Raw genomic sequence first — 18,318 nt, 5'->3', positions numbered from 1 at the left:
TACCATCTGGAATATCTTTTCATTTTCTTTAGGGTGGCTAATGTAAATGTAGAGATGGTTTGGTCTGGGGTATAAGGATGTGAGTGTTAATCTTTTATTACTAATTGAATCTATAATTAACTTCTTAGAGATAACCGAGTGTTAATTTTTTATTTCTGATGCCTTTATATAAGGAAGCTGGAATATGGCGTAATAGACGGATGCTGATTTGCTTTAGGTACCTTGTATAGTTCTCATTTGTTTTAGAAAAATCAGATTGTCACACTCTTGGACCTTTTGATTCTCATGCAAACTTTAGCGTTTTTGATTATTAAGTTAATTACAGTTTGTCTGATCTACTAGAGTGTAACTTAGACTTTAGAAAATATCCAAGTTTGTAAATGTAGCTGTTTGTCAAAGTATTAAAAACTCTAGCTGTGGCAAGGTTTAACAGATTTTAAGATCCAGTGATATGTCAGTAGGTGAAAATAGTTTGTAGTCCTCTCCCATATGGTATCCAGCCATGGGCAAATGAAATTTTGCAGCTCTATCAGAGGTAATTAATAATGTTTTGAAGAAGGCAAAATCTTCAGTTCTAAAGCACTTATAGTAGACATATGCTCATAGTTCAGCAGGTGAGTTCATCTGTTGGAGGAAAAAAAACCCATGCAGTTGGACAGGGGGAAATGCAAATGAGTATTTTTTGGTTGGTAGATGATCTTGTGTTATAATGAAACTTGATAGTTTATAAAATAAGCTTGAAGAAAGCAATATGCCATGTGGTTATAATAAGAGTATAACTAGTCAGTAGTCTGTTACTGATGAGTACCGTCTTGTTTCTGTGGCTGTCTTGTTCTGATTCCCCTTTAAGTGTGTAGACAATAACCTGATATACTAGACAGCCTCTACACTTTGGCTATTTCATTCCCCCGTCTCCTGTTTCTGAGTATGCCTCACTGTGTGTTGACTTACTTGTTAATTTAATCATGTGGGAAGCAGATGTTTTAGTGCTGCATTACAGTACAAAGAGAATAATATCTTTATCAAGGGTTGCATATCCTGAAAGGCAAAAAGCCAGGTTAAGAATTTCATTAAACAGGTTTTTGCATTGATGTTTGCTGTGTATTTTGATGGTAGTTATGGCAACCGGTGGCTCCATTGCCATAGAACATTGCCTTCTCTTATGACTTATACCAAAGGGTCTAAGAAATTATCAATTTCCACTTGCGACAGTGGGCCATTTCTTTATCAGTAGGCATGTGTGAAGTAAAAAACCCTATATTTATAAGAAAGGTAACTCTTACAGATTGATGTTATATGCTGTGTGTTCAAAAGCACCTTCAGGTACCTATCTCTAAGCTTTCTGCAGTCCTGTCTCTAATGATCCATACTTACCTTTCTATTTAGCTCTGTGTCTTAGAGTATGCATTGGTGTAGGTTTCATGGAGATCCTGTCCAAGCTACACACTAGATCAGACTTCTTTTTTTTTTTTCTTCAGTATGTCTCTTGGGGACTGATGTATCTGTTAGGTCTACCATAATCCCTTATGAAAAGGCTGGAAAATTCTCTTTGCCTCCTCTCACTGCCAACAAGTATGAGAAGTATATTCTTAGTTTCTAGCCTGCTAATTTTCTCCTGCTTTAATTTTTTAGAACTGGCTCTGTTTTTTCAGTGCATTAAAATGTTTGCACCCGTAAGTATTATTGAATAGTTAGTTTTAGTTAAACTTAAGTTTTGGACAGTAGATAACCTGGTATTGATGACCTTTGCTATTCTGTCCCTGTATCCTTCTTTCCCTCCTTCTGACTCAATTCCTTATTTTATCCCTTTTCAGAGACACTTCCTTACAGGAACTCATTTCAATTGAAATGGCGTTGCTGTGCTGTTTGGGAGCTATGGAAGAATATATTCTATTTCTTTTACTTTCTGTTGCTAAGTAAGAGTAAAAGACCTTTTTCCTATTCTAGACTTGAGAAAACTTTAACAAACAGAGTGATAATAAAAAAGCAGGCTTGTTGTTGAGAAAGCTATTATTAATAGTTACCTTTGGATGTATTCTGTGTATGTTCATCAGGTAAGGTCTCTTGTGTCATCTTGGGTTGTAGCAGCTGTGATTCACTTAAGATCAGAAAAGTCAGATCTGCCTGCAGCTGGGTTCTAGGACATACAGGTAATAACTATTTTACTGGCATTGAGTAGATTATGTGGCTATTTTATGGAGTGTCTTGCAACAGTGAATCACCTGTTTAGCATACATACAGCATGTTGCTGCTTCAAGGTTGTCTCTTCCAGTGTGACTCTATCAATTGTATTCTTTAATAGTAAACAAGAAGGTTTCAGTTCTCCAGGAGCTAGGCTATTTTTGGTAATGCAGCCTCAAGGAGGGAAGAGTACTCTTTTGGACCTTTCGTAGAATAGAATCATAGAATCAGTAAGGTTGGAAAAGACCTCTAAGATCATTGAGTCCAACCGTTTCTTCAAGAAGTTGCTGAAACATGCTTTATCAACAAGCTGAGACCCTACACATTGTCAAGGAGTTTAGCCTCTGAGCATTATGAAAATATGTAAAAACATTCTCGTGTTCAGGATTGTTGGTCTGGTACAAATGGCGTTCTGTAGAATCTCTGTCAACTCCGTGCATCTTCTCTGCTTTTGAAGTCCTTTGGGCTACCAAGAACTTCTGGCTGAAGGGACTGAGGAGAAGTTTGAGCTGTACTGCCTGTTAGCTTGGCATGAGAGTCTGCATAAACCCATGGTCATGTACTTCTGGTGGGTATGACTCTTCAGAACAAACACTCCACTATCTGATCTTCCACATAGAAGGTACAGGAATTCATGCTGGGATTCACACTGACCACAGCATTTGAAAGAACTACAGTTACCATGCAGTAAATAATTGATTCCCTCTGCCCTCCTCCCCATCCTCCCCAGACATAAAGCTCAATATTTTGTTTGGCTGCTCAGGATTCCACAGTAACATTCAGTAGTTTTCGCAGAGCTTCATGTTAGGTCTTATCCTTGGAAAGCAAAAAAGATTTCAGATCACTGCGTTGATTAAGTCCGTCATGACATACAGTCAGCTCACAAACCTGCCTGTCTTGATTTCTCTTAAGAATGTCTCTAATTAGGACTACATCAGCCTCTAAATTAGTTGCTGCAATGTTTTCCAAATGGTTAACAGCCAAGTGATAATTTTGTATTACTGCTTTTAGAGCTGTGGCCTGACTAGATGCCATGTATTTTATACATGTCTCAGGAATAACGTGCAGTTGTTTCAGCGGCGTCAATAAGATACTCAAATGTATCAATATACAAAACTTCAAACATTTAGAAGCCCGAACTCTTGCTATGTTAGTCACTGAACAAACTTAAAATAAATGATGGTTCTACCCCAAAGGTTTTGCTAATAGGGCCAGTCTGGTTTGAAGAACAGAACAGTATTCTGAAGTTTGAGCTCACAAGATATGACTGCTGTGTATCTTGCCTTCTCTGAAATTGGCTTATTTATTGTATGACTTGTCTATTGCTTTGTAATATACCTTGGTATGTATTCAATTTAAGAAGAACTGGTGTTTTGCAGGTCTGTGGAAACAGTCTTGTTTAGATTTGTGCTAACCAGTTTTGATTTTCAGTTCCTTTGCTTTGATCCCACTAACTTCTAAAGCTCTTTTTATCCCTTTTGTGAAACTATCAGCTGTCCAGGATTCTAAGTTTGCTATGTCAGGGTGGAGTGTTACTTGTCTAGTACATATCTGATCTACATGGAGCTGTCGATGGATCTGTTGGCAGCAGAATAAACGTGATTTTGGGTGTGTGTTTGGGGAACACATTCCTAAAGAGCTTTTGTCTCTTAGATCTTTCTTAATGACAATTAATATAGGTTGATTCAGAGTTCAGCCTATTCTTCCTTATCACTTGCAGAATATCAGGAATTTTACATTTTAAAAAAATCCTGGAATGGTATCTGACAACTGCAGGTGATTTTAAATAACAGTATCCTAGGGGCCCTCCTCTATGGAGGATTCTGGTAGTAAGCTTTGAAAATAATATGAATTTTCTTTACATTGAAGTACTAGAGATAGCCGTTCGGGTATTACAATAGCAAGGACTATATAATGAACTCTGCCTTCATCAGGATGCATCTCTGTTTCTGCACAATACCTGCAGCGATAATAGCTCTGATATGAAACTCACAGACACTTACCTTTCCAAGAAAACTGCAAATTACATATATATGGACCTTGTCTGTTGGAGGCCTGATGAAAGTGGTGTCTTCAGCTTAAGTTGATAAGCTTTTATTAAAATCCACACATCTTACTCAAATCCTGAAGAAATGAAACTTGTTTTTACATTTGTCTAGCACTATGCAGTCGCTTAGAACTTTGTCAGATGAAGTATTTGGGCCAAAATATTACATGCCGTATGTTTGACCTGTTTAAATTTTCTTGGGAAAATTTTCTTAGCCAGAAAAATATTTTTGTTAACTCTCTTTTGGAAACTTGACTTTTGTTCTTTAAATAGAAGATGTACTGTCCACATGCTTTAAGGTTGATAATTGATGGGACTCTGAAAGCAACTGGGCAGGGAGGCTGTATGTGAACTAATGGTTTAGGAAGAGCGAGGGCCAAGCAAAGATGGCTCTGATGAGGGCTCAGGACCAGATATTCTGTTTGCTGATCTGCTTGTCTCTCAGACCTACTTTTGAAGTTGGCTGGGAATTCTGTGTTGTGAATGCTATGTAAGGCTAAGAACTCCGAAAAATCAGATCCTAAAAATTATGAAATTAAGCATCCAGAACTAGAATATGCATTGTATCTTAATTTCTCTATCTTTAGGTCCATATATAAAAAAAAAAAAAAAACCTTTAGACTCCATGCTGCGAAAGAATTTTGAACATAAATATTTTTATTCTGGGTTTTTTTTACTGTTAACCTTCATGAAGATTGCTTTTTAGAGTTGAGTTTGAAGAGTATTCTCATCAATGCCTTCTTCAGAACAGTGAAATACTAAATTCACTGCTCATTTAAGAAGTACTGTTCCTTTTCTCAACTGAAAAGGCTGCAGTTCCTGTTGGACAGAATGGTTAGAGACCATATTCATACATGCAAATGGATGAATTAAGATAATTTTTATAATCTTAATATTGCCATTAACAGCATAACTGAAGCCCTTTTAACTTGTAGGTGCTTCACTTTGCAATCACTGTGATGTTCGAAAAGCTGCACCAAAGAGAATGAGTATTATATTTGTAAGTTAGCGAGCTGTGTGTCTGTTATTGTACAAATATATTTTAAATTGTGTATAAATTGAGGCTTTTCGATCAAACTAGGTAAATGTAAGCTGTACTTAGATGCAATTACAGTGCAGTAATTACATCCCAGAGCATCCACCCTTTCTATAAAGGCAATATTTTTGCAGCAGAAGATTGTGTTACTCTTTTGAATTGCTCTATTGTCTATCAAAATGCTCAAATTCAACAACTTTGTGGGTCCATTCAAGCATAGGCTCAGCTTCAGCTCTACTCAGAAGTCCGTTCTTCCTCTTTCTCACTATATTTCTAAGGTCTTACAATTGAAACTGCCAAATCTACTGTTTCTGATTGATAGTGGGTACTTGTATACTAAGGAAACTCATTGTAGTTTTATCTACTATAGAAGATGTTTATGTCTGAGGACTGACAGAGAATAATAGAAATGCTCTTCTGCAGAGCTTCTTTGTCTGCTTTTTCTTTGAACTGGAGAGCTTGCTTCACTGAAGGGCACTCAATGTAGCACAGAGCACCAAGGGATCTTCTGGTGACTCACTGCCTCTCTTCCTGCTGTTCTGCAAGGATTGGAATAACTTCTAAGAGTCTAATCTGTGATTTCTAGCCTCTTAACCTGGCCAAACAGCTTTGTCATGAAGGCCTGGAAAGATGTCCTTTAAGGTGTTTTGGGGTTTTTCTTCTTGAGAAGCCATTAATTCTCTGCCGTGTTTCATTGTCCTCCATTATTGACTCTAGTGTCTCTACTTCGGAGCTTTCCTGGTTAGAAGGGTTAGACTGACATCTTTCCAGTTGGCTTTGCTTCTTTTCGCAGTCCCTAATAGCAGAAATGCAAGTACTCAGTTTTGTCTCTGAACTCCTCTGTAGCTTGCAGCTTTCTTAAAGAGCAGGAAGAGCTGTCATTCCTCAGACCTTGAAGTCAGTGCCACATTGATTCACTTTTGGAAGCCTGTTTTGCAGGTGAAAGGAGTTTAACTATTGAAATTTAATTACTAGGGTGTGTGGGGGAAACATGCAAAACTTAATTTTCAGAGGAACAGTTAGTTTATTTCTATGCATTTCTTCAGTTACCATTGTGTTTGTTGTTGGTTAGGGACAGTGGTTTTACATAAAGCAAGGCTACAATATATCAAAGTCCTTTTTCATCAAGATAATTTTCTAATCCTGATTATGCAAGTTATATTTTGTTCTGAATTAAGATTTGTTTTAATGTGAACTGCAAAAGCAGGAAAAAACATTTAAACACTCTTTACCAGTATATAAATAATGAAAAACCAGTTTACAAGAACTCTGAGAGGCAATTGTAGCACTCAAAAATATTTTGCATCTTGCATCTATTTTGTAGATTCAGTGTATGTAAGAATAGTATTTGTGTGTTAGTTTTACAGTGGGGACAAAATGCATACTCTTTTAAAAAGTGTGTGTTGAATTCTTATTTACAGAAATTACTCTTTTTGTTTGAATAATTCATGAAACACTACATGACATTATCAGTCGTGTGGTATACAGTATGAAATGTATGTAATGTCTTAAATAAAAGCTCAGTTTAGCTATGACATTGTTACTGAGTTGAAGAATCAATTAGAGGTTTACTTCCTTTGCTTAGGAATTGATTTTCAGTATGTTTCACTTGGGTCCTGTCACTTGGGTCCCAGATTCTTGTCCCTAAAAGCTTCTATTGGAGTCAGGTACTCATAGTGCTGTAGTACTGTAAGACTTGTGAAAATGGGATGCCTTCTTTTGACAGCTTTATGATCAGTTTAAAACAAATGATCTTTAAACATGGGGTGGCAGGAGACAAAATAGCAAGAGAAAAGTGAGGATAAAAATACTCCCTCTTTGTATACGTGAACTTATGTCAAGTTTCTGGAATGCAACTGAAACTTGAGATGCTGTGGGATGTAGTGGAAAGAGGACTGAGCAAATGTTCAAAACCTGTAAAGGTGTGGTCTGGCTGGTACTGAAGGCGTTTATCAGCTGCTGTAATAACTGGGGAAGTTTAAAAAAAATTCTCCTTTGAAGTGGAGGAGTTGGCTTCACAGTGAGCCTTGTATCTACCTGATCAACTGGTTGGTCAGGACAGCATCCTCCTGCACTGTTGGGTTTTTGGGTTTTTGTTGTCTGTGTTTTGCTCCCTGTCAGGTGAAGGAGGAAAGGGATGATGACAGGATGATCCAGGGGTTTCAGTGTGATTTCCAAGGAGGCAGGACTGTGAGTGTTGGTAGATTTAAGGTGGCCCAATGAATTTTTTTTTTTTTTTTTTAAAGTAAATAACTTCTGCTAGCTTAGCTTCTGAGCTGGTTTAACACTGGATCAATCAAGTGCCAGTGCTGGAACAAATAAGAGGGCTGAAGACAGAATTGTGGCCGGATTGACCTAGTTCAACTTAAGCAGTTGTGAAACTGTAGCCTAAAGGAAAGGAGTTATTTTACCTTGAAGCCACTTCTAAAATACATTTTGGAAACTTACGGCAGAATTATTAAAGATGGAAATAGTAGGAGAGAACGGAATGAATCTGGAAAGTCTGAAGTGAAGGTTGCTCAGAAGATGTTAATGTTGCTTATGTTAACAATACATGGTATTCCTTACTCATGTAGATGTCAACAATGTTCTACATCTTACAAATAAGATATCAATGCAGCGTAAGAAATTTCAGGAGTTATATTTGAAGTCATGTGGACAAGATTGCTTGTTAAAGCTCTGGTTTTATTTAAATGCAAGTTACTGTGTTGTTCTCTCCTTCTGCTGAAATGAGCCTTGTCTTTTTGTGAAAAAGCAATTTCAAAGGTAGGAAACTGCATAGAAAATAAAAACCAGAATATACTTTTGAATCAGAGAAAAGAATAAGGAAAAAAGATGATTATTTATCTCTGAAGATCTTCCAAGTCATTGTTTAGCATTTTGGTCAATATTTGTAGAAGAATTGTATAGCACTCTGTAAAGGCAATAGAGCTTTGAGTAGAACAGAGTATCGGTATTTCAGAATTGTGAAAGTACCACACAGTGGCAGGATCGGTTTTCCGTAATTCAGCATAAAACAGAGTCTCATGGCTGAATATTATAAGCTTGGGCTCAGTAAGATTTCTTCAGCCTGATTTGTAAATAAGAAAATCTGAGCATTGGCTTTCTGGATCATTGTGGCTTAGACTAATTCTTGCCCTTGAAATTCAGTATGACCAATAGCTCATCCAGTGGCAAGTCATGTCAGTAAGGACATATTCTGGGATCCTTACAATGTACACGTTTCTAGCTGTTAAGAACAGCTACAATAGTATATTGATTTCGGACAATAATACTGCAGCCTTTGAACCATAAATATAGACTATGTCTCATCTTGTAAAATGATACTGGCATTCCTACTTTAAGGTTTAGGGCCTGGTATCTAGAAATCGTTCCCTGTTTGGAACTGCTATAATTTGTGCATGTGACAGTAAAAGGACGTTTCCTTACAGTGAATCAAATTTGGGTTCTTCCTTGATTTTCTAGAACCTGTATTAATATAGTAATAATAGCACACTTTGTAAGTCAATAGTGCTTTCTTGGGAATCTCAAGAGAAGACATGATTCATAACCTTCAGCTACAGGATATGTTAAATTTGCGATAATTAATCCGTAGGCTGATTCACAAGTGGTATGCTGGCACAGGCTTCTTGGGGAGCAAAGCTTTTTATTTTCTGTGGAAGGAAGCTTTGTGCTTAGCAGAAGCTGGGACTCAAAGTGACTTTACGTGTGAGTGTTGTTACCGTGGCTCCCTTAGCTCGTGATCATAACCAGTGAAAACGTCTTTTGGCTGAATGCAAAATATGCAGGGCGGACCAGTAAAAGATTTTAAAACACACTGCATAGTAATTCTTTCCTTGCGTGTCTTTTAAGTCTTTATTTACTTTTGATCTCTTCTTATAAGGATAGTGGTGAAAGGGAAACCAAATACCTTTAAGATAATAAATGAGGTACCATATTGCAGCATAGATCAAGCCAGATTTGTGAGTTGTGGCAGTTCAGGTTTCTGTATGTGGATGAGACAAAAATGAAAAAGTGAATGACTTTTCATAACTTCTGTGAATGTCATTTGCAAAAGTGAGTGACAAAAGTGAAAACCATCCATTTGTGGATTAATTAACAGAAAGTTGTCAGTCATCACTGAGCTCTTTCTGTCAGGCACAAAAGTGCCCGACACTTTCCCCCCCAGGAATGGATAGGCTGTATATACAAACTGCAAATCATCTGGCTAGTACTGTCCTTGTTTACCTTTTCTTAATAAAAAGTGTCATTTCTAATGTGTAAGAGCAAAGGAGAAGCTCTTAATCTTTAGTCTTGTGAAGACACTAGCCATTCTTGTGAAGATGCCATCTTAATTGCTGGACTTGTATCCTCCTTTTTTTGTGTGTGTGTGTGTCCCCCCTAAATTCAGATACTTGCTTTGTGGCTTTCTTCTATTTCCTTCTTCTCTTAAAGGTGATACTTTAATGGTCTTCAAAGAAGAAAGGCTTATGTTGTAGAAAATAGCAGCCGCCTTCTGGAAAATATGGCATAGCAAATATAGTGAAGACATTAATAAATTTAGAAAACAAATTTTGTATTCAAACAAATGTGAATCCATTTCCGAATCTTTAGTTTGGAAAAATTACTGGTAAAATCTGGTGAATCCTTTCAGTAAAGTTTACTCTTGTATGGTGTGTTTTTAGACTCTATTCCTTGTTAGTTTCTTTTTTGACATGGGTAAATAACTCTTTGATGTTGGTAAATGTCCTTTCTAAAAATAGATTGGGAGCAGAAAAGTATTCAGTGGCTCTTGAGTCAGGCTCATGTTAAGTCAGTGGGAAATCATTCTGTCTGCTCTAATGGGGTTTGGCTCAACCTCATGTCATTGTGCATTAGCCAAGCCTCAACTACTACCACACAGGAATTCTCCAAAGAAGAAATGTTTTCTTTTCTTTTTAAATGAAACAATATGCACAATTTTTGCAGGGTGTTTCTATCATCCTTTGATAAGTAAATCTTAGTTGCTATACATTTGAAATAAATACTGATCCTGCAAACTCTTATGCTTTTGGAAGTTGTTTTTATTAATGTCAAAAGACATTAAAATAAAGTCATTATCTGAATGAGGACTTGAAGAATCAGGTCAGCCTCTGATTATTTCGCAGAAAGGAGAGGAACTGTTTTAGTTCGATATCTTCAGTTAGGCTGTTTAGAAATTGGGAGATATGTGTTGATAAAGAAAAAGTCAATGTTTTTCTAATTGTTCAATGGAAGAGGCTTCTAACATGTATGGGAAGAAACTGGGATGTTAGATATGTGAACTTTGAGAAGGGAAAAAAAATTGGCACCTTTATAATTTGCTGGACTCGGAAACAAAATGGGTTTGAACATAGTAGTTGGAATTTCAGAATACCATTTCTGCACCACCTTTAATATAAAAGTATATACTCTCTGAAAAATGGAAAAAGTAATGGTTTTCTTAGTATATGTTAACTCTGCCAAGCTGTGCATGGCTAACATTTTTCTCATCTGTTTTATAGGTTTTGTAAAAGACACCGGATTAAGTCAAATTCAAATGTTCCATGTGTCCCGAAAGACTTGTTGATGATGTCAGAATTAGTTCTTCCACAGTTCATCTTTAGTCTTATTCAGCACTTAAGAGAGGGGTATAATGAGCCTGGTATGTTTTAAATTTGCATGTATCTAGCATATCTTACCATGCTGCTATTTCTTGCTTTGCAGTCTGTGAAGACACAGTACATGAATACATGAATTCTATCTATAGTTTATATCACCAAATTTTGTGCCTCTTTTCCTAACAAAGTTACTGCCTGGCTAGGCGGTTTGATTTTGTTCTCTGCTGAAGAGCTTCTTAAATATGTTTTAAGGGTTACCTAGCATTGTGTTGAGCTCTTCCAGAAAATGAAATCAGGGTTAATCTGAAACTTGTACATGTGAATTTTAGAGCATTATGAATATATAAATTAATTTATTTTGTCATGGCCATAGCTGGCCAAATTACATTACATTTACACCAAAAGTTCTTGTTATGTGGTTTTCAGCTCTTGATCTGCCATCAGAGAAAGACCTTCATAAAATCCTCCAGGTTTTGGAGCCTCATGTTTCATTTCTAGAAGACTTGACCAAAATGGGAGGAGCAATGCGATCAGTTCTTACCCAGGTTTTGACTAGCCAACAGTTCTACAAAGATCTTAGCTCTGGTATGTTTGTGTTATTTCTAATAATTAAATTTTCAAATGATGAAGAATTTAAGGAGATAAGTTTTGTTTACCACTTCAGTTTCTGCGTGTTTTTATTTGACTTCTCAAAACCCAGAAAAATGCATGTTTTTAAGGATTTTTTGTTGTTGTTGCTAGAAGGGGGGTGGGCTTCAGGAGCAACTAGAAACATTTGTTATTAAGACCTGTAAGAGCAAACCTCTTATCTTCTGTGTCCCAGATAACTGTATAAAGATACGTCGTTTCAAAAAAGTTTTTATAATAAATCCATTCTCTTTAAAGTGAAGTGAGCACCGCAGCTTAGTACTTCCAAATAAGGCATATCAAGCTTATTCAAAGTGGAATCTGTCTAACTTATTTTGGGATCTGCTCTCACAGAGGTTACTGGAGGAGACCTGAATGGCAAAAGGCCGTTGTCTGTCCTGCAATTCTGTGCAAAGCCTTTTTTCTTTTTTTTTTTTTCTTAAAAAGAACCCCCCTACCCCCAATTATTTATTCTATCCTGTACCAAATAACAATGAATCTGAACATGTTGGGCAGTCACTATTAATCCCAAACCACCTAGTATAAATTAACTCCATCTTATTTTCTTGTGATTAGAAGGTGTCTTTTTTGAGTCCTTTGCATACTTCCTTTGCATAGGTATGGAACCAAATAGTAATCACTGTAGATTTAAGTTGCCATAACTGGCTTGGGCAGCAGCTAGCTGAAGAACAGGCATCCTCCCAATCTGTATTTGAAAGGAGAAACACTTAGGAAAGCTGCCTCAGGGACAGTTGTCTTTATTCTGTTTCCTTCCTCTTTTTCTTTCCTGTTTAATAATATTTCCTATATGTGATGGATTTCTCGAGATAGAAAAGTGGAGAGGGAATGGGAAATAAGGCATTCTTATCTGGACTCTTGGAATGGAGAATATGCATGTCTGAGTAGGTACAGTTTCTGGGTAGGGAAAGCAAAGAAAGGGATTTTAGAGCAAAACCTGCCCTTCTGACTTTGAATGCAAAAGGTGCACAGCTAAAAAGATGCTGTCATCTTTTTAATGTTTTCTTTTCCTTAAACACTTGACACAATTTGCTCCTCTAAAGTTTAGTTTTTCCTTATATAACAAATGTGTTGGGGTTTTTTTAGTCCATTTCTTTGTGGAAAATTTTATATCCTGAGCATGCAGTGTGACTTTGCTTCATCAAACAGTTGAAATGATGGTATCTTTATGAATAGTCTCTGTTAATTGCAGCTGTCAAAACTTGAACTTTGAAAGAAGAATTCCAAATAATAGAAATTATATATGGCGTATTACCGTAATTACTGTTTTTTTTCTGGTTTATTTTTTTCCCATTGGAAATCGTAGGTCCCTGTCCTTTCTGTCCAAAACCAACTGTTTTGAAATACCAGAACAAATCCTTTTTTTGCTGTAGTGTTAATGGTGGCAGTGCTGGTAAAATAGAAATTAAGTACATAATTTAGAAGAAAACACTGTGGTGGAGGGGAAAAACTGAGAAGGTTTCTGGTCTTTTGGATTTCAGTTCATCAGTTGGAAAAACTTTTTAGCTTCTACATCTCATAATTGTACAGCTTATTAAAACGTGGACCATTTTTTAGATTGCTTGCATGGAATATGAAGTGTATGAACCAAGTAGCTGCTGTTGTACTTTAATGCTGTTTTACATATGTATTCAAGGTGTTGGAGAGAATGCATGTGCAAAGAAAAGTCATGAAAAGTACCTCATTGCTTTGAAAGGCTCTGGACTGGCATTTCCTGAGGATAAAATTGCATGTGGTATGCAGGAACAAGGAGCTGGAACTAGCACATTAGCAGTTCAAGGTTTGTGTAGAAAAATATTTTAAGAGAAGACTTCATTATTGCTGGTTTTTATATAAACTGTTCTTTTAGTTTATTTTTTAAAAAAACAAATCTTAATGAAACTTAAGGCATTACCTGTTACTTAGTGCACCACCAAATTACAGGACTCATGTTAATTCTATCAACAAAGCTAAACATATTAACTTTTTATTGCTAATATACTAAGCGTCATTTCCCAGTCATAGCGTTAGTGGAATTTGAGTAGGCAAGATGAAATTGCTCGTAGTGGAATTTTGTCACTGCAACTGAGTTAAGCCACCTATTCTTACAAAAGTGCTGTGGATTTTTTTTGATCACTGAAGGCCATCAGAGTTTTTTGCAATTTCTGAAAGAACACATCTCTGTTAACTCACTACGTTGAAGTTCTGCAATGGAACGTACTTGCAAATCCCTAATTTTGTATTGCTTGGAAATCTTACTCCAACTTCTCAGTCCACTGCTGTGTATCTTTTAAAGAAAGTTAATGTAGTGTTTCATTTCATACTGGCTCATTAAATATCATAAAATACTCTCTTTTCAGTATAAGACTTATGAAAGGAATCTCTGAATTTTTTTATTTCAAAAGGTTTAGCAGGTACTACGGCAACAGCAGGACAAGGGGATTCTTCAGATGAGGTGAGACTGTTTTTAAAGATTATAATGAACTGCAACAGAATATTAAATGGAGAGAATGTTTGCAGCCAAATCCCACAAACTTTAACTCTTCTATCTGCCACATATTCTCTCCATTTTAATAATTAGAAATAATGGAGATATAAAGGAATAGATCTTATGCCTTTGATTTACTAAGGACCTCTTGAAAAGTCCTTATTTTTGCTAATACTATTTCAGTTTAATTTATGTATGTAATGTAGAAGAAACTTGCGTAGGTAGTTCAAAAGTCACTATCAAGTAAATTGGGCTTGATTAAAGCAAACTTAAAGCATGTGATGCTGTGAATGGTGTTAGTAGTTTTGGCACTTGAGAATCCAGCTGAACTGGTGATAGCAGCAGTGAGAATTTCTCTGTAGATAAATTCCCATGTGTAGACTTGACCTTACTTATGAAACACATTGAGTGGGAGTAAAAAGGAGGGAATCTCCTTTTAGATTGAGCTGTAATAAATAAGTGGAATTTAATGAGGAAAGTTAAATTCTGGTAGAGTTACTTTATCAATTCTCATTTTTTTTCCCTACTATTTAAAACCTAATTTCAACTAGTAAGCCTTAGCAGTCATTCTGGTAGGGTAGTATAACAAACTTTAAATAATGTAAAATATAGTTTTTCATAGGATTTTTGCTTACATTGAATTCTATGTGAACAAGTATTGAAGTAAAAACAATTGTTCATGTATGTCTAAAACAGTCGTATGACATGTTTGCCTCTGTCACGAGCACAGCAGCATCTGTTACGCTTTCAGCAGTGCTATTTATAATTTGGCATTTTTCAAAGTATTGCTTGTTGTTTTTTCACCATCGCTTGACAAACAGACAGACAGACAAAAAAAAAACCCAAAACCCGCAAAAGACTGCTGACAGTATCACTTCTAAGGCCCATGAAAGAAGGCGACAATTCAAGTTAATATTAATAACTTCAAGTAGTATTTCCAAATAAACTTAAAATGCTTCAGCATGCTTCTTTCTGTTTTACCCTTATAAGTGATGAGGAGAGGAGAGTAAACTGAAGTTCTTAAGAATCTGAAGAGAGATTGGATATCGCTGACATTTCTTTTGGGAAAGAAGTCCAAGGTGGAGGTAGAGACAGAGATGTATTTTAGGGAGAAGGAATGTTTTATAGGGAAAAGATAATTTTTTCAAGGAAAAGATTTTATGAATTAAAAAGGGAGGAATTACAGCAACTGCATTATAGCTTGCTATAGTTAAAGATACCTGTTTTCTAGAGAGATTTTTCTTTCTGATCTCCAGGATATAAAGATGCATGTAGGTATTTTATTATGTTACCGCAGATGTGATTTTTCTGAATTGAAATTCTGCATATACTTACATACCTAGAATCAATTTTAAGATGTTAATTACATTATTAAGATACATTGTAAAAAAGCACAAGACCCTGTTTTGAAATCTGTATTTAGAAAATTTTAAAAAAGAATGAGGAAGTAACATACAGATAAAACAATAAGCACTCAAAATTTAAATGTTTTCTAGTATATATTTTCACTTCTGAATTTTCCTTTCATATCTTTTAATAAAATCACATTGATACAGTATGGGATGCAATTAAAAATAATGTCAAAAGTTTCTTGATTTTTTTTAAACCAAAAAACCCTCAGTTAGTGGCATCTCCGAAGAAAGTTAATTTTTTATTTTATAATCTTCTTCTGAATTATGATCTGCTTGACGAATATGAATTGCTGAAAAGAAAGTCCGGTCCTTTCATCCAAAAGCCAAAACAGAACTGTGCAGGTGGAAGGTTGAAATGCTTATTAGAAAAATTATGTTATTAGAGAAATTAAGAAAAAGTTACCTTGTTTTATGACTTCTCTTCCTCTTCCCTGCCCTCCCCCATAGGTTACAAAGGGCACTTACAGCTTTTCTAATGCCTTATTATACTCTCTTATAGCAGAGTAAAACTATGTTCTAATTAAGAAATGTGGCAAGAGTACACTTTTAACTGGATTTTCTTCCTCTGGTATTTAAGATGAATCTAGAAAGGTTAATGTTCTTTCTTACCAAGTAAGTCTTAAAGGTAGCATTGTTTCACAGATGAAAGGCTAGATTACAAAATTTACATAGGCTACAAATTAGAGCAGTGCTTCTGCAGGGAACCAAATAGCTTGAGAAGTTTTGCATAGTTGAGTATTTAGTAGATGGTTCTAAGCTAAAAATGAATCTGAAGGATGGATGTATCCTGAGATGTGTTGTGGGTTGTTTTGTTTTGTTGTCCCTGTCCCTCCCCCACCCCTCAAAACAGTATAGGCTCAGTTGCGCTTTACTTCTCAAATGGTTTGTGTTCCATCCTGTGGTATTTTGGAGAGAATTCACCATTAGTTTCCTTTATTAGCTTTTCTTCCTCATGTTTTCCTTTGTGCAAAAGGAGGAAAAAAAGGCCCTCTCTAAAACTGTCCTCCTATTTAAGAAGTTTTTATGTTCCAAGGAATCAAATAAAACCCAGTCCATGAACATTTTTACCACACTGACGAATAAACCTTTTTGTATGGGATATCTCTATTTGCCTGCCCTTGTAGTTTACTGAGCACTGAATGCCTTATCGCTCAGCTATATAGTTATTGACTCCAATTGCTGTTTAATGTAATTGTATAAAAATCTATGTATAATATCTTTATTATCTGAATTTACAAGAGATGTGTCACACCTTAGGCATATTGCTAACTATTCTATTATGTAAAGTAAATCTACATAGATCTTTGCTGTTATCTGGGTATATTTACACAGCGTTATCCAATGGCTAAAAAAAAAGGTGTTCTACATTTTGCTTACTCATTCTCTTACTCTTTATCCCTGGGCTTGGCAGACACCATGTGACCTAGCACTCACTATCTCAAGGCTGACATTGACATTGCACTTAACATTAAGATTTAATCCTACCTTACTGAAGCAATGGAAACCAACTGTCTAACATTATTGAGGGGAAAAAAAAAGTTCTCAAGAAAGCGTTCCTCATAAGTCAATTAATTTTTCTTCTTTTTAGTAAAATCACTTCAAAAGTTGCAATGAAGACTGTTATATGTTTAAATTTTTCTCATACTGTAGAAGGGGAAACGGATTTTGTTTGCCAGAGCAGTGGTGTTGGAGGCTAGAATCCAACACATTAATCACAATTTGTATACCCAGATGCATTATTTTCTGATTAAGGCCCTTCTAGCAACTCTCTGGATTAACTGAGAGCGCTGAAGAGGCCTTGAGACCTCCAGCTATCAACTTTCTAGCTACAGGAATTTAGATTCCTTTTCTTCAGGGCAGAAGACTTAAACTGCAGAGTCCTGCAGTTCATAGTAATATCTCAGCAGGTCTGATTTTTGCTTTTGAGTTGTTGGCCCCTCTGATGGGGGAGTGGGCAGTGGCAACATCCTGGCTCCCAATTGAAGTACAAAAGTAGCATGTGTTCACAAAGACCACCGGACACCTAAGAGTTCAAATGTGTGCACATCTTAAAATGAATTTTCAGATGGAGGTACTGAAAGGTTAGGAAAATTCAGTCCTTTCATTAACACAATACTTTTGGTCAGTCCTTAGATATAAAATATGAATAATCTTTCTCCCAAGGAAGGATAGTAATTTCTTGAGTATCGGATTCTTTTATCGTTCCAATGAAGTTCAGAAGTAAAATATGGCATTTGCTTAGAGGAGAAGGATATTGATTACTTGTTTTTAACAGTAGATATCTGTATTATATATCTAATTTTATTAGATCCAGTGGGAATCTTTCTTTATTTCCACTGTTTCATTAGGACTACCATTGTTAGTAAAGATCCATGCAGCATTTAATATAGTCCTGTAATGTCACATTCTTTTTTAACACCCAGTGTTAGATTTTGTAAAGTGGTGGTGATGATGTTTATAACTTGCATTGCATTTTGGAGCCTTTGCTGTTTTGTTTGCAGAGTGCCTTGAAAGCTTCAGATGAGAAGTGCCTGTGTAAAGTGTTTCCGTTATTCTGTAGGGAACAAGCAATTAGAATTCAGCAATTAGAATTGGCCTCTTAAAGGTGTCAAAAATACTTTATTCTTGCATCAAAACTTTATATTAATTAGAAAATGTCTAACTAATTGTCTGTGTTGCCAACTTTAATAGCCAATATGTTGGCTGATATTTTTTTTTTTAGGAAACAAAAAAACCCAAACCGTACAGATAAATAAGGTGAAACCTTGGATGTGCAACAGTTGGAAATTTTGTAGTGTTAAACATTTTTGTAGCAATCAGTTTCAGAAATCAAAGCAAGTAACCTTACAAAATTAATTAAATAGATGAAGATGTCTGAACTTGCAGATGATAATGTTGCCTGTAGGGGGGAAAAAGGCAATTTAAAAAATTGT

General features: G+C 35.9%; 1 protein-coding gene across 5 annotated transcripts in view; it reads left to right on the top strand.

Moving 5' to 3' along the window:
- Positions 1-18,318, top strand: part of UBR3 (ubiquitin protein ligase E3 component n-recognin 3) — a 118,132-nt gene that overhangs the window by 3,162 nt on the left and 96,652 nt on the right. For 4 of the 5 annotated variants that reach the window (XM_076342640.1, XM_076342639.1, XM_076342638.1 and 1 more), the window contains exons 2-5: positions 10,766-10,905; positions 11,288-11,446; positions 13,143-13,286; positions 13,891-13,940. In XM_076342640.1, coding sequence (XP_076198755.1) covers positions 10,766-10,905; positions 11,288-11,446; positions 13,143-13,286; positions 13,891-13,940 — 493 coding nt within the window. The remainder of the gene's footprint in view (positions 1-10,765; positions 10,906-11,287; positions 11,447-13,142; positions 13,287-13,890; positions 13,941-18,318) is intronic. The other variant, XM_076342641.1, reaches the window with a different exon arrangement.

This window comes from Aptenodytes patagonicus, chromosome 6 (genome assembly GCF_965638725.1).
Source record: "Aptenodytes patagonicus chromosome 6, bAptPat1.pri.cur, whole genome shotgun sequence".
Taxonomy (NCBI): domain Eukaryota; kingdom Metazoa; phylum Chordata; class Aves; order Sphenisciformes; family Spheniscidae; genus Aptenodytes; species Aptenodytes patagonicus.
The sequence above is the reverse complement of the archived record's forward strand: the minus strand, read 5'-3'. Positions and strand labels throughout refer to the sequence as shown.